This window comes from Chelonoidis abingdonii, chromosome 1 (genome assembly GCF_003597395.2).
Source record: "Chelonoidis abingdonii isolate Lonesome George chromosome 1, CheloAbing_2.0, whole genome shotgun sequence".
Classification (NCBI taxonomy): Eukaryota; Metazoa; Chordata; order Testudines; family Testudinidae; genus Chelonoidis; species Chelonoidis abingdonii.
The window spans coordinates 346,408,960-346,434,206 of record NC_133769.1 but is presented as its reverse complement, the minus strand read 5'-3'; the positions used below and the strand labels follow the sequence as shown (position 1 = coordinate 346,434,206).

At 42.0% G+C, this 25,247-nt stretch overlaps 1 protein-coding gene across 1 annotated transcript in view; it reads left to right on the top strand.

Annotated features, from left to right (window-relative positions):
* AMOTL1 (angiomotin like 1) overlaps positions 1-25,247 on the top strand; it is a 138,934-nt gene that overhangs the window by 59,474 nt on the left and 54,213 nt on the right. Inside the window, exons 4-6 of the mRNA XM_075066575.1 lie at positions 6,557-6,845; positions 20,259-20,403; positions 23,793-23,882. Of these exons, the coding sequence (XP_074922676.1) occupies positions 6,557-6,845; positions 20,259-20,403; positions 23,793-23,882 (524 nt within the window). The remainder of the gene's footprint in view (positions 1-6,556; positions 6,846-20,258; positions 20,404-23,792; positions 23,883-25,247) is intronic.

Here is a 25,247-nt window from a genome sequence, read left to right as displayed (position 1 = left end):
CCTTCTCTTCCTTTACGTCTATCAGGCGGCACTTCATATAAATGAAGCACCTTTCAAGTACCCTCTCCAGAAGATTGTACGTCCTGCAGCTTCCACATCTAGTCATCTTCATTCCATGGGTCGCTACCGCTGCTGCCTCTGTAGCTGTCATAGCCTTCTCTCCTAAATGCCTGTCAAAAAGGACAAACAAACAATAAAACTATCCTGACAACACTAACAAAGTGCAATCACTAGTAAAAGAGTTATAATGAAAAAAAATGAGAGCAAAGCTGGTTGAAAAATGATTTCAAAATTACCAAGTATTCCAAGTGGACCTATTTTTTATAATGTTTTAAACTGAAAAATTAATAAATTTATCAGAATCATTATTGAAACTTTTCATTCCCCAAAGCAGTGGTTGCATTATTTCGTATAAAAATTTTTCATTTACCAAAAAAACAGGTTTTCAGTAAACAAAAAAAGTCACTGAGTTGTAAAACAATTTTGACAAAAGTGTTTACAAAAATTGATAAAAACATCACTGGAAATTTTGCAAAACATGGAAAATGTCTATAATTTTGATGATTTTTCTTGAAGAGTCATTTTAAAAAATAGGCAATTTTGTCATGAAAAACCTTTTACACAGGAAATTTCAGCCAGCTCTACTACAGAGTAAAATCACCATCTTAAAAAAAATAAAGGAAAATCGTTGGTATTTGTGTGCCCTATTAGTCCAAGGGAGCTCAACTCTGTTGACTTTCTGGCCACAGGGCAAGCTTGGTTCATTTCTTTATTCATTCAGGCATTAACTAGAGAGGTTGGATATGGACTGTATTTAACCTCATCAGGGAATCTTATTTTTTCTAACTGCCAGTTTGCTTTTTGGATTGTTGTGTTATATGTATTGTACATGCACCCAGAAGTTTAAGAGTGGGTTCAGTTTTAAAAAACTTCAAAGGAAACCTGGGATAAATGAGACTTGTAAACAGTAAAGAACAAACTATTCATCAGTAATTCATTATGTTTACCAGCCATACAACAAAAGAAGCGACATAAATTGTACAAGTTCAAGATGGAAAATACTTATGATAACGTCCAGTACACTCTGGCCTGTGCAGAATCTATGGCCTGATTCTGCTCTCACATGGATGTAAATCAGGAGTCACTTGGGGTGAATAACTCGAAAATCAGGAATGACTGAATTAACTGGGCCTGCGTCTCCTCTCACTTCTCAATGTAAACCTAGACTGCAGGAGCGGCGCCAGTATTTCTGAGTGCTAGGCGGACGGCCATTTCGCCGCCCCCCGTGGGTCCGGTGGACCTACCGCAGTCATGCCGGCGGACAGTCCGCTGCTGGAAAGGCTCCGGTGGACCTGCCGCAGGCATGACTGTGGTAGGTCCGCCGGAGCCTTTAGACCAGCGCACCGTCCGCCGAAATGACTGCGGCAGCTCCACCTGAGCCTTTCCAGCAGCGGACCGTCCGCCGGCACGACTGCAGTAGGTCCACCGGACCCGTGTGCTGCCCCCCCCCGGCAAAATGCCGCCCCCCCAAAAATTCTGGCACCCTAGGCCATTGCCTAGGTCGCCTAAATAGTAGCGCCGGCCCTGCTAGACTGGCTGAAGGCAACTGAAAAGTACAAAACTAATATGAGGTTAGAAATCCCCAAATAGGACAATCGGGGCTTAACCAGTATAGTTAAAGTAGGTACAGCTCATCTAGTTTGGATGCAGATATATCAATATCTAGGTGCTTTATACCAGTGTAGCTATTCCGGTACAGGAAGGAGAATTAACTATACTGGTAGAAGTCTTCTTTATGCTGGTATAACTGTGTCCACACTAAGGCTTTTACCAGGATAACTATTTGGGTAAAATAAACACTAATTGAAATAATTATATTGATAAACTATTAAGTGTTAGACTAAGCCTCACATAAAGTAGTAACATTCTATTTACTAGGTTGCAATTGGAAATATCTGAGGTGTTCATAATATTGTATGTGACATTTCATTGCTCAACCCAGTTTACAATATTGGTCATACTATTTTTGTAGTTAATTTTTTGAAATAAGAAGAAATTTCAGTTCCCTGACGAGGACAGGATACTGGTGGTTTCCTATGAGGTTTTACAAAAGAGAGTGTGATGATGAAAAGGGCAGTAACAAAATGGCCTCAGCAGGCAATCTTTAGGAAATGTGGTAGTTCTTGTTTGGAGTACGGTCTGAGACTTACTTAATGGTGTTACAGGGAAGCTTTCAGGAAAGGGAAAGAGCGTGGATAAAACTAAGGGACAGATTTTCTGCTGGTGTAGAGTGGTGTACCCCTAGAAAGGACTGGATAGTAATTTGGGGCTGTAAATAAGCACACTAAATGCTTCTGCTGAAGTGATCAGTAATGAGATAGTTAATGATGTATACATTTACAGTGCCACCTTTCAGTGTCACAGTTAATGACCCATTGAGATGAACAAAGCAGTTCAAACCTCTCAGAGCTATTGTTTCAGGCTGTTTGCAGTCTCTGGAAGACAATACTGAATCAATTTAAACTTGATTCACATTTCTAGGTTATCTTCACAAAAATAGAGGTCAAGTGCTGCAAATGTCATGGTTGTGGAATTGCGGGTTATAGTGAAAATTGTACCCATGTAACTACTTGAGCCCATAGATTATCACTCTAGAGGAGGATTAAATTCTGTTGATGACCTCTAATTCAGTGATATCCCACCTTTCTATATGCTGAGATATTTGAGATTATAAGGAAGTCTCAGGGATCAAAATTAATTGTTCCCAATCTAGATGTAAACCAGTGAACAATAACTGAGGTCAAAACTTGACCCCTGGTCCGTCTCAGGGGCATACAGTCTAACGTCTGAAGGCCACACCGTTGAGTTCACAATAACTGGTTGACCAGGTATAGGTCCAACCTCAAACAGTATTGCAAAGGAATGAAAGGCCTCCCCCACAACACGTGGGCCCGCATGCACAGTCCTTTCCTTTCTCTGATTTTGCTGGTGATAAGGAGACAGATGTGGCAGAGCAACATAACATTCCAAGCAGTATCACCTGTGATCGTGATCCTGACCCTTCCATATAAGGGAGCACTGCGCACCCTTCAGCCCAAGCAGAACACATCATGTTTACTTCCCATTACTGTATAATCGATACTGAGAACAGTGTTGCTGTAATTTCCCAGCCCCTATGATATCATCACTGATATAGCAGTGCAGGAGAATTTCCAATTCCAGACAGTGTTCCATTCAGTTAACAATGGCTTTGCTTGTTATAGCTTCCCTTATTTCTTTTCCCCTGGATGCTCTGTGACCTCGCTTTAGCATCAAACATTATGTGGCATATGTGGGATGTGGCATGTAGTGTGACGAGGCCAGGAGGAGTGGGGGGTTCTACCAGCAACACTGAAGCAAATCTACAGTATACCAATGGCAGCAAATCTATTTTCTGATGTATTTGGTGTCTATCAGAATTCTACTTTCCTGGCATTGACCTGCTTTCTTGTGCCAACTTAATCATTAGTGAATTAGCAAATAAGTTTTAAAAAATTCACTAATCTGATGATGTACTCAGCACACAAAGTAGCCTCATGATCCAGTGGTTAGGATGCTAACCTGGGACTTCGGAAACCCAGGTTTGATTCCCTGTTCCATCACAGACTTCCTGTGTGAAACTGGGCAAGTCACTTAGCCTCTCTATGCCTCAGTTCCCTATCTGTAAAATGGGGATAGAACATAAGAGCGGCCATACTGGGTCAGACCAAAGGTCCATCCAGCCCAGTTTCCTGTCTGCTGACAATGGCCAATGCCAGGTGCCTCAGAGAGAGTGGACCAAACAGGTAATGATCAAGTAATCTCTCTCCTGCCATCCATCTCTACCCTCTGACAAACAGAGGCTAGGAAACCATTCCTTACTCATCCTGGATAATAGCCATTAATGGACTTAACCTCCAGGAATTTATCTGGTTCTCTCTTAAACCCTGTTATAGTCCTAGCCATCACAACCTCCTCAGGCAAGGAGTTCCACAAGTTGACTGTGCGCTGTGTGAAGAAGAACTTCCTTTTATTGTTTTAAACCTGCTGCCAATTAATCATTTGGTGGCCCTTAGTTCTTATATTATGGGACAGTATATAACTTTCCTTATTTGCTCTCCACACACACTCAGATTTATATATCTGTATCACATCCCCTTAGTCTCGCTCTTTTCAAGCTGAAAAGTCCTAGTGCTTAATCGCCCTCATCTGAGACCCAGCTCCAAACAGCCCTAATCATTTTAGTGCCCTTGATCCTTCTCTGAAGCCCTTTTCTAACATGCCAGTCATCCCTTTTGAGAATAAGGAGACCACATCGTCCACAGTAATCAAGATGTGGGTGTAGCCATGGATATATAGGGCAATAGAGATTCTCCATCTATTCTCTATCCCTTTTTTAATGATTCCTAACATCCTGTTGCTTTTTTTATGCCACGCACAGTGTGTGGATGTCTTTCAGAGAACTATGACTCTAAGATCTCATTCCTGATAGTTGTAGCTAAATTAAGCCGCCCATCATATTGTGATGTATATTGGGATATTTTTCCAGTGTGCATTAACTTTAGCATTATCCACGTTAAATTTCATTGGCCATTTGTTGCCGCAATCACTTAAGTTTGTGAGATCTTTTGAAGTTCGTCACGTCTGCTTTGGTCTTAACTATCTTGAGGCAGTTAGTATCACTGAAAACTTGCCACCTCACGTTACCCCCCTTCTCATGATCATTTATGAATAAGTTGAATAGAATTGGTCCTAGAACTGACCCTTGGGGAACACCACTATTTACCCCTCTCCATTCTGAAAATTTACCATTTATTCCTACCCTTTGTTCCCTGTCTTTTAGCCAGTTCTCAGTCCATGAAAGGACCTTCCCTTTTATCCCATGACAGCTTAATTTACATAAGAACCTTTGGTGAGGGACCTTGTCAAAGGCTTTCTGGAAATCAAAGTACACTATGTCCACTGGATCCCCCTTGTCCACATGTTAGTTGACCCCTTCAAAGAACTCTAATAGATTAGTAAGACATGATTTCTTTTTACAGAAATCATGTTGACTTTTGCCCAACAAGTTATGTTCTTCCATGTGTCTGACAATTTTATTCTTAACTATTGTTTCCATTAATTTTCCCGGTACTGATGTTAGACTTACTGCTCTGTAATTGCCAGGATCACCCTAGAGCCCTTTTTAAATATTAGCGTTACATTAGCTATCTTCCAGTCATTGGGTACAGAAGCTGATTTTAAAGGACAGGTTACAAAACATAGTTAATAGTTCTGCAATTTCACATTTGAGTTCTTTCAGAACTCTTGGGTGAATGCCATCTGGTCCCAGTGACTTGTTACTATTAAGTTTATCAATTAATTCCAAAACCTCCTCTAATGACACTTCAATCTGTGATAGTTCCTCAGATTTGTCAGCAACAAAGGACAGCTCAGGTTTGGGAATTTCCCTAATATCCTCAGCTGTGAAGACTGAAGCAAAGAATCCATTTAGTTTCTCCGCAGTGACTTTATTGTCTTTAAGCGCTCCTTTTGTATCTCGATCATCAAGGGGCCCCACTGGTTGTTTAGCTGGCTCCCTGCTTCTGATGTACTTAAACAACATTTTGTTATTACCTTTGGAGTTTTTGGCTCAGAAGTGTGGTAAGGATAAATACATTAAAGATTGTGAGACAGTCAGTTACTATGGAGATGGGGACACATAAGTAGCTAAGATAGAATTACCCTCACTGTTAAAGAACTGCACCTTATTTCCAGTCTGAATTTGTCTAGATTCAACTTCCAGCCATTGGCTCTTGTTATACCTTTATCTGCTAAATTAAAGACACCTCTATTGTCAGAAAACATATCCCCATGTAGATACCTCTAGACCATGATCAAGTCACTTCTTTGTTTTCAGTAAGATCAATAGATAGATTAATACATCAGAATATAACTTGCCTATTCATACAATCATTATGAGGTCTCTCATTGTAAAACGACTTTGATGATTTGAAAGAATTGATCAGGGTTGTCCAGCCAGCCATTTTGCAGCAGTCTGTCCTTTGCTAGGCTAAAGCTATTCAGGAACATCACATTGCTCACCTCATTTCCTCTCATCTTCTACTCTCTGACTTGCTCCAGGCAGGTAATGGTTGAAGGATGAAGGAATATATTGTTTATTTTTAAATTAGGATCCATCAGCCAGTACTCCTGAATTACGTTGGTGTCTGAAATCTGTGACACTATTTGTGCATCTAGGCAAAAGCAGGATAGCCAGTGCTTTTGGATGGATGCCTTTTTATCATTTGAGAGATCCAGATAAATATATAAATCATTGTCAATTACATGTGAGTAGATGGTTTACAAGGAGTACAGTTGTTGTGATTTATATTATGGTATTGCTTAGAAGTCAGGGTCCCATTGCTAGGTGCTGAACAAACTTGTAGTAAAAATACATGCCTTATCCCAAAGCCCTTACAATCTAGATGGCTGGTATGTTTTCAGGGAAGTTTCTCTGGGCTGGTATAATTCTTTTCCCATATTTGCTTTTATTTAGCCGACAATGTCAACCTGCTTTTCCATCGGTGCCGGTACAGCAGCACAGTCCGATGTCCTCCCAGGCCTCCTCCATTACTGGCCCGCTGCACTCAGCAACCTTGCCATCGCTCCCATCACCTGTAACTGCCCAGCCTCCATCTACGACTCTACCAAGCCAGCAGCTCACACCTGATGCATATGCCATTGTGGAGCGAGCGCAGCAAATGGTGGAGATGCTTTCGGAGGAGAATCATGTTCTGCGGCAGGAGCTGGAGGGATACTATGACAAGGCAGACAAACTTCAGAAGGTACGTAGAATGTTCTCACAGGGTATAAAAGAGGGAAGCTCCTATTATAGTGTGTCTGAAGTATGTCTATTGCCCTCCTGGGCAGAGGCGGTGATCTAAGTAATCCTTCCTAACATGAGGCACTCAAGTTGCCTAACACAGCATGTGATTCCTATTGTTGCCACGTGGGTCCTCTGTAAGTCCTTGCCAGTCATTGATGGACTGTGATTCCAATACAGTAGGCTATGCAGACTCCTTTCCCATGAAGATGTTACTCAGAAGGTGTGCTGTGTTTTTCTTTTCTTGGGAGCATCTACTTCTTCAACTTTTTTATGCCTGCCTTAGGGAAAATTCCGTCGGTAGTCTCCCTTCTGGAGTGCAGCGTCTGAATACATGGCATTTTAAAGCTAGCACCTTTTTACAGGTGTAGCATAATCAGCAACATTGTGTACATATCTGAAGTCCAAAATATGTTTAGTGATCACAACAAAGTCTGTCCTGTGAGGTCTTGTGCATTTTAATAGATTTGCTGTAGTTTTTATCATAAGAAACAAACACACCAGTACTGTGGGTTGACTGATATTTGGGAGTTTGATGATAAATCTTTTCTGAGGAATTGTTTTTAAATTAAATAATAATAAAAAAAAACCACTTCAGAGCCCAGTTTTAAACCTAAAGTTACTGTGCCTTCCCATGTGCATTGCTTTACATTTATCCACATTAAATTTCATTTGCCATTTTGTTGCCCAATCACTTAGTTTTGTGAGATCTTTCTGAAGTTCTTCACAGTCTGCTTTGGTCTTAACTATCTTGAGCAGTTTAGTATCATCTGTGCCTATTTGTCTAGATAACTGTCTAAAGCAACAATAGAAGAAAACGAAGAAGAAGAAAATTGAGCAAGAAGACGATACATAAAAAAGAGACCCACTGCCAGAGAGTGGGCACTGGTGTCTGTCTCCTGTCCAGGCTAACAGTGGATTGCTTAACTCAGTCCTAGAATTCTTATGGTCTGTTTTTAGAAAGTGGAGTCTGTACAGATTAGGGCATAAACAATTATGTACCTACCTTGTGTTCAACCCCAGGATCACCTATAAGCTTTAACTCAAGCTGCTAACCCAAATTAAAAGCCTTGTTGCCGTGTGTTCACTGCTGTTTTAACCTGAGTTATCTAACGTGGATTAGCAAACCCAAATTAAGAACACACCTTTTTTTGCAGTATAGACATACCCTAAGTATAGGAAATACTGCAAATATAATAGTAATGTTACCTACGTGCAAAGGAAAGTGCTGTGAAGATTTTACACCACTGAACAATTGACAGGACTTTTGTATATCCACTTTGAACTTCATGGGCTAGATTTTCAGAGAGTTGAGGCCAGAGTTCCAGTCCCATACTGAATTTTGTGTAAAGAGTTGTAAAGATGTGTCCTCTGAATGGCCTCCCTGGACAAAAAATATTCTTTGAATAGGTTGGATTCCAGATGTTGGTTTTACAAAGGCTGCTTTCTTTTACAAAATATATTTGAGTATGATGCACAAAAAATATATTGATTGAAGAGTCTTACCACTCTATACTGGTTAGTAATTGCATTCTCTTTCTCTTTTTGGTGCTCTGGAAGTTTGTGGCATTAGGCCCTGACACAGGAAAGCACATGCTTAAATCCCGTGGAATTTAATTACATGCTTAAAGTTAAACACATTGTCATAGGTTTCACCCCCACTCTGGACTTTAGAGTACAGATATGAGGACCTGCATGTGAACCCTTAAATTGAATTACCAGCTTAGATCTGGTTTTGCTGCCACCACTCCCAAGTACTAACTCCCTTCCCTGGGTAGTCTTGAGAGACTTCTTCACCGATTTCCTGGTGAACACCGATCCAACCCCTTGGATCATAACACAAGGAGAATTTAACCATCTCCCCTCCTTTCCCCCACCAATTCCTGGTGAGTCCAGATCCAATCCCCTTGGATCTTAAAACAAGGAAAAATCAATCAGGTTCTTAAAAAGAAAGCTTTTAATTAAAGAAAGAAAGGTAAAAGAAAAGAAAAAAAAACCTCTGGAAGAATGCATACCAGCTACTCTCACAGACAACAGATTCAAAACACAAGGATGTTCCCCTGGGCAAAACTTAGTACACAAAAGAATTCCCAATTTGATTATTCCTCTAATTGCACCAAGACAAAGTCACAAAGGAAAATAAACATTTATTCTTTTCTAAAACTTACTACTCTGATAAGAGGCTGGTTCTTTGATCTTTTCCACTCCCAGCTGAAACTGAAACTGACCAAGACAAAGAGAACTTCCTTTTGAAACATCCTGTGCCCCCCATTGGTCCCTCTGGTCAGGTGTCATCTAGGCTAGGTGAACTTCTTAACCCTTTACAGGTAAAAGAGGCATTAACCCTTAACTATCTGTTTACGACACACGTGAACAAGTGCTTTCCCTGAATCAAGGCCTTCATTGGTCAGCTGTTTAAAAGGGCTCTATTTTCTTACATGCTTTGATGTGATGGAAAGACAGAGCCAAATCCTTCTCTCAGAGGCTCCTGAAGTTCCTGTTGGACTTTGGTGGGAATTGTGAGTGTTCAGAACATCTAAAAATAAAGCCACTCATTTGAGTGCCTAACTTAGACACTTAAATCTGAAATTTTTTGCCTTAACTTCTGTGTCTTAGTTTCCTCACCTGTAAAATAATAGTAATGTTTACCTGTTTCTCCCGAGGGTTGTGATTAGTTAAATAATGCATTTTGGACTTGGAAATTGTTCTATATTATTGAAATAAGGCTGTATGTAATTTTTTCTAAGCAAAATGTGTCACTGCAAAATAATTAATAAGAATAATAACAATATCTAGCTTTTATAATGCTTTTCATCAGTTGATCTCAAAGCTCTTCACAATCCTTAGTGTATTTATCCTCATAAGAGCCCGGTGAGGTAGGGAAGTATAATTATCCCCATTCTACAGATGGGGAACTGAAGCACAGAGAGGCTAAGTGGCTTGCCCAAGGTCACACGGGAAGTCTGTGGTGGAGCAGGGAAAAGATGTTTGCAATATGAGGGACAGTCTTTCCTCCACCAACATTCAGAACAGAACAGAATAAAAATATTGGGGCCTGAAAAGCAGACTATGTTCCTGATGTGTATAGCACAGCTAGTAGTTTGTATGAACAGATTGCCCCTAAGTGCTGTCAAATTCTAGACCATGTTTGAATAGACATTTTGCAATGAATTACAAGGTGGTGATTAATTCTAGCATTGTTTGAAACGTTGTCTCATTCTGACATCTAAAAGAGCTGTTATCTTTTTGATATTTCATTTTTAGCTCACTTGTTCGTTGCTTTCATTTTTTCTTTCTTTCTTTGTTGTTGTTGACGATGACGTTACCTCTTTGAAGCTTAATGATCAGGTTGGCATGGTTTCAATCAACGTCTCATCATGTAGGTTGTTTGAGTGGGTTGGTATCAGAAGCCATCTGGGGATAGAAAGTATTGGGGATAGAGTGGGAGTTGAAAAGGAAATTGCAGAGCTGCTGAGAAACATGAGCATAGTTTACTGGTGTTCCCCTTTATCACTTTAAACAAAAGCAGCTTTGATGGAAGCTCTCCTTTTATCCTGCAGCAAGTCTGCCTCTCATCATAGCTGCTTGACCATGTGGAGGGACTTGCATGGTGGAGTGTGTTTTGGATCAAAAAAGATATCAAAAGAGATAAAGGGCATTAAACAAGTCTTCACTTATATGACTTAACAATATTGATCAGTACTAATAAGCTGTTAAACTACCTGGTTTTGTTAGTAAATTAATTTCATTGCAACAGGAACATTATGTAGCAGATGACCTCTAGGCAGGAAGGACTAACATGGGAGAATGGTTGTGAGGATAACGCCTAAGCCCTGGGAATCTGGAGAGGTAGGTTCTTTTTCCACTTCTGCCGCAGACTTCCTGTGTAATCGTGGGTAAGTCACTTCATCTCCTGGGGCTTCATCTGGAAAATGGAGATAACCAGGATAACATGAGGTCCCAAGATGATGAGGTGTCTAAGGGGGAGTGCAGTAATGTGATCCAGGGAAATGTTGAGAAGGAGCATAGAAGTGATATTACCTCTGTATATGGCATTGCTGCGACCACTACTAGAATGCTGTGTCCAGTTCTGGTGTCTGTACTTTAAAAAGGATGTTGAATAATTAGAGAGGGTTCAGAAAATAGACACAGGAATGATTTGAGGTCTGGAAAACCTGCCTTCCTATGAGAGACTTGGAGGAGCTCAATCTGTTTAGCTTGGTAAATAGAGGGCTAAGAGGTGGTTTCAACAAGGTCTATATGTACTTACCTGGGGAGAAAATTTCTGATAGCAAAGGGCTCATTAATCTGGCAACAAAGACATGACATAAGCTCCAGTGGCTGAGAGCTGAAGCTAGATAAATTCAAACTAGAAATAAGCACTGATTTTTACACTAAGTGTAATTAATCAGGGTGTGCTGGAATCTTCATCACTTGAAGTCTTTACATTAAGACAGGATGTCAGTCTAAAAGATCTGCTCTAATCCAGCCAGAAGTGATGGGGTGGCTCAGGCGCTGCTGAGTGAAGTTCTATAGCTTGTGTTATGGCAGAAGTCAGGCTGGATGATCATAATGGGCCCTTCTAGCTTTGAAATCTATGCCTGCTTTGTAAGGCACTATGTTATCTTCAGAGGGAAGGCAATGTAAGGGTGTTATGTATTATTATTGAGTAAAGCATTGGTTTGATTCTGCAAAACTTGCAAGAACAGGCTTTCTCTTGAGATTTCTAGTGATTGTCATCCCGTCCAAAACAGCCTTTCTTGTGAAATTTTGGTCCAAATTTGGGTTACAGAAGATGAAAAAAAAAGTTGTCCAGACATTTTTGAACCGCAGTAAAGATTCGGGTTGAATTTTGGACAAAGATTCTTTGGGGTGTCTTATTTTATCCAAGCGTGTTTGCCCATTGCCAGTTGGAAAGTAAATGATTGCTGATAAGTTCTCCAGTTTTAGTGCAGGAAAGAGTAAAAAATAAACTCTTTTCCTGTACAAGATGGTTTTCTTTTAGCAACAAAGTAATGTGGCAAGATTTATTCAGAGTTATTTTGAGCATGCAGTCTCTTGTGCTCGAAATGCTCCTGTTATTTTGGTGTGTCTCAGTTGTGCTAAAGAGAGAGGCCACTTTTTAAAGATGATATTAGCTGAAAAATAATGCTGCTTCCTGGAGTTCTTGCTTTTTAAAAACAAAATAAAAAGTCAGGATACTAATCTGTGGTAGCAGTAAGACAGTGTTTCAGATCAAAGTGAGCTGCTCACATTACAACAAGCCCATTGGATTCTCTGTGTTGTGCGGAATTGGGCATCACTCGGGAAGCAAAGGACATTAGGTAGCTTTGTTAATGACCTTTTAAAAATGTTGAGTAGAGATGAGCAGTGCCTGGTAATTGTTAAATGACCATGAAAGTTAGATATTTGATGAGTTTGAGGCCTGATCCAAAGCCCTTGAAGATAATAGGAGATTTTCCATTGATTTCATTAGGCTTTGGATTAGGTCCTGGTTAGTTTCCATTAACATAGATTTATACCCCCGGAGTTTTACCTTCACTTTCAGGTTTAAATAAACTGAAATCAAAAGTCAGTCAAAATGGCTGAGTTTCTTCTGGCTCATTCCACATCCCAACTCTGCAAAGTGACACATCACAGGACTTGGGGGCTCTAAACATTCGCAGACCTTTTGAGGAATCTGGATGAAAGTTTGAGTTTGTGACAAAATGCGAAACCTGGCCAGTTTCACTAGTTTCGAGTTCCACTGCAAACATTTTGAACAACGCCAATACATTACTGTAGCAGGGCCTCTTCTTTGCCATTGCTGCAGCTGGTAGCATCAAGTCCAAGCAGCATCAGAGAATACCCTAACTCTAGTTTTCATGCCAGATAGGCTCTATTATAAGGAGAGATGGGTCCAGATCCAAAATTGCCAACCTCAAGTGTCCCAAAATCCTGAGTCAGGCCCTGAATATGTTGAGATTGGCTAAAATCTCATGAGATTGTAACAAATGATAACTTTGAGTTATTTTAATTTGCCTCCCGATTTTTGAGCTATTAGGGTTCTTGTTTTCCTGCTTTTCTCCACAACCGTGAGGTCTATAAATATAGAGCCAGACACTCAGTTGGTGTAAATCAGCATAGCACCACTTACTTCACTGGAACGATGATGGTTTGCACCAGCTGAGGATTCAGTTCTTTTATTTATTTATATATATAGATATATATATAGATATAGATAGATAGATAGTGTAGTGGTTAAGAGCGCCACCCTTTGATACGGGAGACCGCCCTTTGATACGAGAGACCGAGGTTCAAATCCCGGTTGGTACCCAACTTTCCAGTAGGGGTCCTTGGGCAAAAGACCCCCTAACGCTTCACCTGCCTACCTCAAATATGAGAGTGACACGAACTAGGAGAGTCATGCCGGCTCGGACCGTCGGCCCGGATTAACAAGGTCCCGCGCCAGATGTTTGAGGGAAACCAGGACAATCTGACGATAAGTGGGCTACTGGAACAAACCATTCATGGACGAGACAAGAGAACTGGAACTGATGGAATGCTACTGCAACAGTAGACCTAATGAGAGGGGCTATATGAAACGTTCATGATGGGACTGTGGATGAACAAAAAGACCTACTTTACGTGAGAAACAGCTAGTTACCCAATGCTTCAACATCATAAAGAGAGCTGCTCTCACAGCTTGAGATAGACCAACTCCAACATTACTCCCAGACTCAAGAAGACCTGGAAGAACAAGTGGATGTGCAGCCCCCACACCTGAAGCTGAAAACTTCCATTGCCCACCCCTCCATTGCAGAGCACAGAGCTGAATGAGGCGCATAAGATCATGGAAAAACTAGCTACAGTCAATCCTCGAGGACGATTACCAAGGCTCAGTGGGAGAAGTACATCAGATAGTATGTTAGAAGATGCCAATAGAGCCTCATACAATCCCTACTACCACATACTCAAACCAATACTGTATACGCTACAGCCTCTGTAATCCTGGAGATTGCTTGGCTACACGGTCAAGAGAAACAACAGTAGTACCACCTGAAAATGAGGTTGGAGGATTAAGATCAAGGCGGCTCGGGTGAGAAGTTAGTCACCTGGGTGGAACTACAGAAGTGTAGAGATTAAGGTATAAGACTCGGCTACTGAAAAAATACAAGGACCTGACTCCATCTGAAGCCCTAGAGACTTGCTAACAAAGGCTCACAGCACTAGCTACCACGGCTAAGGAGATCACTAGAGAAAGCAGAGGCCAAAAAAGTAAATGCCCGTAATTCTCCAAAAGAACCATCCCAAGGGTTACTCCCAACTGCAGTGCAACAACACAATAACAGCAAGGCCGCCCAGCAGCAGAAAATGAACAGGACTGGAAGAAACTATGGAGAAAGAGAAGACCTCATAACACCAGTGCAAGAGTGGCTGCAGGCCTGAGAACAGAGCACAGCATCTCCAGAACAGAAAAACCATCACCATCACAGTAGAAGATCCAGCAGCGGGTCAAGAACATGAAGAGCTGGACAGCACCTGGAACAGATATGATCACAACCTACTGGCTAAAGAAACTAATAGCAGTCGCTATGAACGCCTAGCAGGCAAGATGAACCAGCTGCTAGCAGCAGGCTCCCACCACAAACTGGCTAACACAAGGAAGGACACAGTGCTGATCATGAAAGACCCCTGCAAGGGGACAGAGGCCGTCCAACTACCGGCCAATAACCTGCCTGCTCCCCCAAACATGGAAAGTCCTATCAGGCATCAAGTGCCAGCTACAGGACCACATGGGCCAGTACTGACACAGCTCAGGAAGGGCATTGGGAACAAACCAGGCTCAAAACACCAGTTGCTCTTAGATAGAGCAGTCGCCCAAGACTCAAGGTCAGACCAGACCAATCTGAGCACAGCCTGGATTGACTCAGGAAGCCTACGACTCAATGCCGCACACGTGGATCTGTGAATGTCTGGCACTATACAAAGTCAACGGACACGTAAGGACTTCCTCAAGAGCTCAATGGGACTATGGAAGACAACCACGGAAGTCAACTCAAGGCAGCTTGCACAATGGCTCCATCAAAGTGCGGCATGATACCAAGGGTGATGCACTGTCCCGCTGCTGTTCTGCATAGGCTTAAACCCCCTCAGCCAGATAATCACAAGGACTGGATACGGGTACAGGTTCAGGAGTGGAACTACCAATCAGCCACCTCCTCTACATGGATGACATCAAGCCTGTATGCTAAGAATGGAACGAAGACAGTCGACTGCCTAGAGTCTCACCTGACGCGGTAATCTACAGTGAGGAGTATGTCTGGGGATGTCATGTCGGAATGGAGAAGTGGGTGGTGGGGATGTAGTGAAGAGAGAAAGTATCAAGACTGATGGTGTGAACTAGCCCGCGGGCACGTATGTAGCAGACATACAGAGCCGCTACATGTAGTTACGCTTGGGCTCCCACTAGTCACATTTAACCCATGACTGAGGATGCAAGGAAGGGACGGCAACATCTCAAGTATCATCCAAAGGATAAGACAGGTGTTCCGTGTAAATCCAGCTCAGTGGGAAGATACAGTATTCACGCTATCAACAATAGCCCTGCAGTTCATCAGGTACCCGCCGGATATTGAGTGGCAAAGGGTGAGGACATGGAGGCTTTCGGCGAGTGTGGAATCCGGAAGCTCCGTCACAATGCACGGATGGTTTCCACCCCAAGTCACACCCGAGACGTTGGTATTAAACCAGCTGGAAAGAAGGCGGGCTGGGGCTTGTGTGAGCGTCAACGCCAAACATAGTCCTGAGATTCGAAAACCCGGGTCGAACATCTCGATGGCTTCTGAGTGTGAACAATTCTAATGATGTTCCCCAAAAGTTATGAGCTTAGCTGTAGTGAACGTGATTAGGCCTTGAAACTGCTTGGCAAGCAGCAGACATGGTGAGGAAGGATCTCCATAATGCCAGAGATAGCACGTTTGCACATGGTGGTGCAAGGACAAAACCCAGACTGTAGGGAATGTAACCATCGAACTCAGATACTATAAGGCTTGAAGGCTGGGACAGCAAAGATTGTGTGGGAAATTGTCACATTATCACCCTGGGACCTCTCCAGGTGTGTGGACTCAAAAGACAAGCACTGACTGCAACTGGATTCATTCAGCACAGCCAGGAACAGCAACTGAGCGTAGCCAGATCCATATTTATTTGAAGCAGGGTGGTGAACCACACTTAGTAGGAGTGACCCAGGTGCAGACTGCTGCAGAGAGGCCTTTCATGAACAGTCCCAAACATATTAGTTGCAGGCTGTTAAGATAGCGCTACGTGCCACAAAAAATACAAGAACAACCTTACGACCTCGTGCAACCCGGCCAACCAACCAGGTGGCTTTAGCATTTGTCGGTTACAGAACGTGCTCTCATAGTGCCCTGGCCCCATCTAGGTCGCCCTCTCATTCTCCAAGGCCCGCTCGTCTCGCTCCATCATCTTCCCTGTGTTCACTCGCTTCCCCATACCCCTCACTACACTTGCGCAAATATCAGCAGGACCGTCTTCTCCTCCCAACCCCGAACCCGATGTGCTCCAATGGGATATTCCAGCAGGTGAAATGGTTTGTTGTGTTGTATAGGGTTTATCTCCCGGCGCTAATAGCAGGGCCTAAAGATCCAGATCCAGTGGGACAGGCATACTGGCCATCAACCAACATCATTGGATGTAGACAAGGAGCAGAAACCACTTTAGTGTGATAGATATAGCAAGTGCCAGGTGACAGCTAACATCAGGAAACCAGGAATATGAGAAGCGGAGATTAGTACCCAGACAACTAAAGAGGAACTCAAAGGGATTGAAGTGAAGCCAAAGTGTCCCAGTTGTGGTTTAGGAGCACCTCGGGGCGGCTGTGGAACTCCTAGCTTGAGGTCCGTAGAGTGTGGCTGCCAATCAGAAAAGTCCAGGTGTAACTATAGCGATCAGAGACTCGTCTTTCCAGTGCAAGAGTGCATTGCTAAGAGTAATACAGCTAAGATACTGCGCAGAACCCTCAAACTCCCAGGCCTCTGGTAGAGGACCCGAGGTTGAGGAAGACACATACCACCCATAGCGGTGAGAGGGGAATTTTTTTAATGAAAGCTGAGAGCCTGTCATGATCCCAGCACTCCAGGAGCTAGTTATCATGAGATTCAGCGACACTGCAAACCAAACCCTGCTTTTGACTCCCTTCCTAGCACTCTTGGACCAGATAGGGATCTGAGTACACAGCTTAAGCCTTTCTCTGTAATGGCTTGAATACCAAATCTGTCCTGGCCTGAATGCACAAAAGGAGTTAAGTACCTAAAATCCTGTTTTAGACCCCTGAGTCCCCCGTTTTGGTGCCACTGCGATGTACTAAACTCCTGCTGAATCCTGTAGGCACCTAAACTTATTCAGCACCTAAGTTTTGGCAGTAGAAATTGCCAAGGCACCTATGTCTTTGCCTCTGAGCTACTGCATGTTGCCTCCCTCTAGGTGTCTGGATGCCCTAACCACCAGGGTATTAGAGTCGTTTTTATGCTTGTGCTTACTTTCTGGAACAAATAACGAGAGACAGGCAGAGACCTGTATCTCAGGATTCAGTCTCCCTGCTTCAGTGATGCTAATTATTTAGCCATAGTGCACCAGATTCCACTGGAGAAACTGAGGAAGCCCCACATTCAGAATATCCCATAGCCTAGTGGTTAGAGCACTCACTTAAGAGATGGTAGTTCCTTGTTCAAATCCCCTTTCTCCTTCGGGTGGAAGTGGGCTTTAGCCAGGAGTCTCCCACATCCTAGGTGAGTACCCTAACCATTCTCCTCCCCCTTACTAACAACATAGGTGCCTACCACCAAGAGAGGATTTACAGTTGAGAATCCCAAGTAGAGCGAGGTGCCTCCCTACAGCCTGGTTTTAGGCACCTACCTCTGAGTCTGGGTGGGATTTAGCACAACCCATCTCATTGGCATCTCCCATTGGCTAGCTTAGGCTGCTTCTCACCTAGTGTGCTGGTTTTTGTGAGTTGCAGTCCAAGCTGCCTGTCTTTCCCCATTTATTGTATAGGAGCTTGGATGCTACCTCAGGCTTTGTGAATCTGCTCAGTGTCCCCATGCCAAATTACTTTTGTGCATTCAGGCCTCTGCAATTTGCCTAAGTTTGGGTTGGAATCTAGATTTCAACAGTCCAAGTGCAAGAATGTTCAAATCCTGGCTTTTGCTTCAGTCCGTTAAAGCAGAAGTTCCCAACCTTCTTACTGCGATGACCCACCAACTACATTTTGTCTTTTTTTGCAATCTATTGTTATATATATGCACCCTCTGTCCCAGCACCATAACCCTAATCCTGGCCTGATGCAGAGGGGAAGCCCTGGGTGCAGGAGGATCGGGAGTTGGAGTGCGAGCCCAACCCCACTCACCTTGCAGCCGCAGCTCCTCGGCAGGGGCAGCTCTAGACTCCAGCGTTCCAAGCATGTACCTGAGGCGGCAAGCCGTGGGGAGTAGCCTGCTGGTCGCCGTGAGGGTGGCAGTCAGGCTGCCTTCAGCAGCTTGCCTGTGGAGATCCACCGGTCCCGCGGCTTCGGTCGCAATTTGGTGGCGATTTGGTGGCGCAACGGTGTGGGACCGGCAGACCTCCTGCAGGCAAGCCACTGAATCCGTGTTAGCAGCAGACCTCCCACAGGCATGCCGCCAAAGGCAGCCTGACTGCCATACTTGGGGCGGCAAAATACATAGAGCCTCCCCTGCCCCTTGGGGCCAAACCTGAATGGCACTGCGAGCGCATGTCCCATGCTGCAATGCCCGGAACAGGATCCAGACCCAGCCATGCTGGGTAGGAGCTTATACTGTGGATTGAGTTGGGGTGGGCTTGTGCTCACCCCTCTCCTCCTCACCCATCCAGGCCCTCCCTTTGGCACCAGAGCAGGAGAAGTATATGTTTGCCTAGGTCAGTACCTAGTAATCAGCCCTGGCCGTCACAAACCACTTAGAGCTCTCCTGTGACCTACTGGTGTTTGGAAACAGTGTGTTAGAAAGACAAGGGGCCAGATTCTGGTCTTCACTTACACTAGTATAAATCAGGAGTTACTCCACTGAAATCAGTGGATTACAATAGCTTCAAACTGATGTGAGGTCTGAATGTGACCCAAGACATTCACATTTGGGATCTGGTGTTCAGAGCGAAGTTTTGCATTTGGAATTCATCCTTAGTGGGGAAGTGATAAATCATGCCTCCCAAATCCCGTTTTTAAGAAAAAATTCAGCCCATTCTAATGTGCATATTTCCTCAGCACCCCCTGAGGACAGCTTTCAAGTGGGGGAAGCCTCTGTAGCTGAAGTTTGACATCATTAATTGTTCTGGGTTTACACCTTGGTTAGCCTATAAAATAAGTTTAACAATTAAGTCAGGACCCAAAGGTGTTTTTCTTCAGTCTTTAAATCCTAGATTAAAACACAAGTGGGTTAAAAAGAAAAAATATAAATATATGTTTTGTTTTATTTAGGAAATATAAAGGGAAAATTGCAATTGGATAAGCTGAACATTTTACTTTGATGAATTAGGATCTATAAGAACAATCGTGGTTTATATTGTGGGTAGCAGTCTGCTACATTTTGATTGTTAGAGACTTCAGTGCTTCCTTAAAAGAATAATTTCTGTGTAAAGCAGAAAGATTATACTTCCCGGCTTTTGTTACCTTGCTGGGTAAGTTCAGAACTGCAATTAACTTGATACCTATTTTTGGAATAATAATGTGCAGTCGATTAGTTAAATTAGAAATATATTCGTTAACAACTTGAGCCACAATTTGGCTAATAAAAATATGCAAGTAACAAAACAACATAAATAGTGTTGAATTTCACCTTGTAATTAGATGTTTTATGGGGAGAGGGATAGCTCAGTGGTTTGAGCATTGGCCTGTTAAACCCAGGGTTGTGAGTTCAGTCCTTGAGGGGGCCATTTAGGTATCTGCGTCAAAAATCTGCAGGGGGATTGGTCCTGCTTTGAGCAGGGGGTTGGACTAGATGACCTCCTGAAGGTCCCTGCCGAACCTGATATTCTATGAAAAAAAATCAAACCACTATGTCACATAACCCCACCCCTTGAGCTTGCTTGGAAGCATTTCTCTGAGCATTGGCCTGTGCTATTGTAGCAGAATGTTTTTGGGGTAGATGGGAAGTTGATTGCTCAGTGCAATAGGGATGTTCAAAAAGCACAGGGATCAGCTTTGTCATCTGTCTATACAAATTCTTATTATAGAATCATGCTTGTGTGAAACTTGGAACGTGCATCGCCCCGGCACACAAAACCCCCTGGGAAACGCTCCAAGCGAGTGTCAGAATAACATACATTCCTGCCCTGCTTTAATGGGAGGTCTCTCTCCTTTCAGTTTGAAATAGAAATTCAGAGGATTTCAGAAGCCTATGAGGGCCTGGTCAAGACCACCACTAAGAGAGAGTCTCTGGACAAGGCCATGAGAAACAAGCTTGAAGGAGAAATTAGGAGACTTCATGATTTCAACAGGGATCTCCGTGGTATGTTAAGTTCTTTACACTTTTTTTCGCCCTAAGTGACATGCTGTATCATTGCTCAATTGTCAAGCTCCTAATCGCCAGCCTCAGGCTTTAGACAAACTGATTTTCATGTGTTTTAGATAAACTGCTTTAGAAATCAAGTTCTATTTGTTCGTAAAGGATAAAAATGTTCTTATTTTCCAAGTTACAAACGAGTACCCCAGCAAACTACATGAGACAACTTAAAGCATTGGATTGTTGTTCTAATTCTTAAAACACCAATTTAACCTGAAGACCAAAATTATAAACTCTGCAGTCAACATCTAAAGGTTATTCTACCCAGTCTACAAATCTAATCTGTCTATAATGAGCTCAACAGCAAGGTATATAATATAATGTAATATATAATATAAAATATGTCTCAAATAGGACTGTCGATTAATTGCAGTTAACTCATGTGATTAGAATCAAATCAAAAAAATAATCATGATTAAAAAAATTAATAATGATTAATCAAAGTTTTAATTGCACTGTTAAACAACAGAATATTTATTAAATATTTTTGGATGTTTTTCTACATTTTCAAATATATTGATTTCAACTACAACACAGAATACAAATACAGTGCTTACTTTATATTTATTTTTATTACAAATATTTGCACTGTAAACATGATAAACAAAAGACATAATATTTTTCAGTTCACCTCATAAAAGTACCATAATGCAACCTCTTTATTATGAAAGTGCAACTTACAAATGTAGACTTTTTTGGTTACATAACTGCACTCAAAAACAGAACAGAGTAAAACTTTAGAGCCTACAAATTCATACAGTCCTGCTTCTTGTTCAGGCAATTGCTAAGACAAGCAAGTTTTTTTACATTTATGGGAGATAATGCTGCTGGCTTCTTATTTACAGTGTCACCTGAAATTGAGAACAGGTGTTCACATGGCACTTTTGTAACCGGAATTGCAAGATATTGCCAGGTATCCTAAACATTCGTATCCCCCTTCATGCTTCGGCCACCATTCCTGAAGGCATGCTTCCATGCTGATGATGCTCATTAAGGAAGTAATGTGTTAAATTTGTGACAACTCTTTGGGGGAGAATAGTATGTCTCCTGCTCTGTTTTACCCGCATTCTGCCATGTATTTCATACAATAGTAGTCTCGGATGATGACCTAGCACATACTGTTCATTTTAAGAACACTTTCACCGCAGATTTGACAAAACGCAAAGCAGGTACCAATGTGAGATTTCTAAAGATAGCTGCAGCAGTGGACCCAAGGTTTAAGAATCTAAAGTGCCTTCCAAAATCTGAGAGGGATGAGATGTGGAGCATGCTTTCAGAAGTCTTAAAAGAGCAACACTGATGCAGAAACTACAGAACCCGAACTGCCAAAAAAGAAAATCAACCTTCTGCTTGTGGCATCTGACTCAGATGATGAAAGTGAACATGTGTCAGTCTGCACTGCTTTGGATCGTTAACGAGCAGAACCCTTCATTAGCATGGAGGCATGTCATCTGGAGTGGTGGTTGAAGCATGAAGGAACGTATGAAGTTTTAGTGCATTTGGCATGTAATATCTTGCGATGCCAGCTACGATAGTGCCATGTGAACCCCTGTTCTCACTTTCAGGTGACATTGTAAACAAGTAGTGGGTAGCATTATCTCCTGCAAATGTAAACAAACTTGTTTATCTGAGTGACTGGCTGAACAAGAAGTAGGACTGAGTGGACTTGTAGGCTCTAAAGTTTTACATTGTTTTATTTTTGAATGCAGGTTTTTTGTACATAATTCTACATTTGTAAGTTCAACTTTCACGATAAAGAGATTGCACTACAGTACTTGTATGATATGAACTGAAAAATACTATTGGTTTTGTTTTTTATAGCGCAAATGTTTGTAATCAAAGATAAATATAAAGTGAACACTGTACACTTTGTATTCTGTGTTGTCACTGAAGTCAATATATTTGAAAATGTAGAAAATATTCAAAAAATTTAAATAAATGGTATTCTGTTGTTTAACAGTTAATCCACGTTTAATTGTGATTAATTTTTTTTTATCACTTGACAGCCCTAGTCTCAAATGCATTACAGGCATGTAAAAGCCAAATTTTCAAAGCGCTTCCCATTGAATAGGCAACATTTGTAGACACCCTTTTGTGAGTGCAAATGGATGTGCATGTTGTATAATTGTGTGCCTAACTATCCACTGAGTGTGCACAGATTCCTCTTTGTGCATTTGTCCAATGGAGGCCCTTTAAAAATGGAGTCATGATTTACTCAGCACAGCTGGAGGTTGGTAAGTTTGACTGTCACCATTTTACAGATGGAGAAATGGAAGTGAAGAGGCAGTAAGGTTAGAGCCGATGGAACAGTGGGGTGCAGGGAGGTAGAATGAGTAGTGCCTGAGTGGTGGTGGAGGAGGGTATCACATGTCCCTTTAAGGGGAATCACAGTTCAAAGCAGCACTGTTGCTACTCTGGCACTAGCTGCTGGTCAGGAGTGAGGCCATCCCGTTTGTGGAGTACAGCGCTACCAGCCACAGCAGGATTGCCCTTGCACTTACAGGGTGAGGTTAACCCTTCTACAGAAGCTGGTACAATGCTTAGGCACCATTTCATTGCCCTGTCGTCCTCTTAATTGGGGCTAAAGCATAGGCCTTGTGTTGGCCCTCAGCCTGGAGCTGAATTTTGCCTGAAGACCACAAGCATCCACATTAGAGTACTTCGTACTGTGATCCACAGTGCTGCAGGCATTCAGGTCTCCTATTTCCTGTACTGTTAAATTCAGCCTTTTATCTCCTGAAGCACGACAAATTCAAACAGGAAATAAGGGGCACACTTTAACAGGGAATTCAATTAACCATTGGAACACATTACTCAGGGATGTAGTGGATTCTTTTTCACTTGACAGCTTTAAATCGAGTCTTTCTCAAAGAGATCCTCTAGCTCAGTTTTCCTCAATGACTGGTCCCTGAGATCTCCCTGACACAGTTTAGGAAGGCAACAAACTGGTCCTAGGTATCAGAAAGGTTGAGAGAGACTGCTCTAGCTCAACCACAAGTCATTGGGCTTGAGACAGGAACCACTGGTGAAACTCTGTGGCCTGTGTTATGCAGGCAGTCTAACTCGATCCAATGTTGCTTCTGGCTTTCAAATCTATGAAGGCCTGAACTCTGCCAGCCAATAAACATCTCCTTACCAACCAGAAACTAAAAGATTGCTCTTCTGTAGGAGTCCAGGGCTCATCCCTCACTGATATGTACCTCAGCCTCTTTATTTTACTATCTCCTTTTTGAGCTTCTGTTTATACCATGCTGCTAGCATGTGTTTTCTTGGTTGTTGGCCTATAATTTTATATACATATATTTATACTTAAAGTATTTCCTGTTTATGTGCAGACCGACTGGAGACTGCCAATAGGCAGCTAGCCAGCAGAGAATTTGATGGGCATGAAGATAAGGCAACAGAGGGCTTTTATGCCTCTCAGAGTGAGTACTGCATTCATCTCTTCTGAAGATACAGTTTTTAACTGAAGTGGCAGAGGGAGCTTAATCATCATTTTTGATTGCCTTTGTGGTTAGGTTTTACTTAGTAATTCGTTGTGTAACTTTATTTCAGCTACCAGACTAGGTTCTGTAGCCTGTTGTTTCTCTGTGCATCAGAGCCATGCAACAGGAGTTAACGGTACACACAAAATTAGCTCATTTTTAGTAAATATTTACTTTTAAATGTAAAATGTTGCTTGGAGGGATAGTCCCAGAACACACACGTCTCAGAGAGGCCAAATTCTTCTCTCAGTTGGGATAGGTTCAGAGTAACCTCCACTGACTTCATTGGAATGGCTCAGGATAGATACCAATATCAATGAGAGCAGAATTTGGCCCCTTCTTTGCAGAAGGGAATGGAAGGAACAGTGGTCGTACAACTTCTTGTGACATCCCAGCCATGCATTTCCTCACCATTTTAGGTTTCTATATTGGTGGAATGCTGTACTGTTCTCATACAGAACAAAAACAAAATTCTGGAAAAAAAATAGTTTTGGGTCAATCAGAATGTTTTGTTTCAATAAAATCACAACATTTATTCTGATTTTGACCTTTAAAATCTTTTTTTAAAATTAATCTAAAAACAACTAATTTTGTTTTTTAAAAAAGTCATATTGAAATGGAAAATGAAAATATTCCATTCTGAAAATTTTGAAATGGGATGTTTTGATGTTATAAAAATATTTTTTCTTTTATTTCTGAACAAAATGTTGTCAAACTCAACACGTTTTCTGAAATGTTTCGATGTCTACAAAACCAGAGTTTTGTGTCAAAACCCCATTTTGATGAAAAATTTCCAACCAGCTGTATCAAACGAGCTTCAGTGGAAACTCAGGGTGTTGAAAACCTCCCTGGTGTTATACAGCACCTTGTCAGATTTGATGCAATTGAAGCAAATGTCCTGTATATGACTTAGTCTTCATTTTTTGTGTGTGTTGGATGATAGCATGTGACTGTATAGCGTTGACTGCATAACAATGTACCCAGGAGGGCAGAGTTCAAGTTGCACAGACAGCCTTAATTTAGTCAGTGGATGATTCACTTTGCAACTGTCGTTTTCTTCTAACATTGTTTTTTTAATATGAAATTTCCTACATTAAAAAAAAAAAGAGAAATAGGAAAACAAAGAAATTCTACCATGTGCTGTTATTTGCTGGCAACAGTAGAACGCTCTGCATTGCACAGTGTGTGCAATCTATAAGGCAGGAGCCTCATTCCATGCCCACCTATCTATAATGTGTTGACTTTTTCTTTCTTGTACAGTGCTTAATAAATATGAAATAGTTCTAGAGGTTTCAGAAGTAGTGT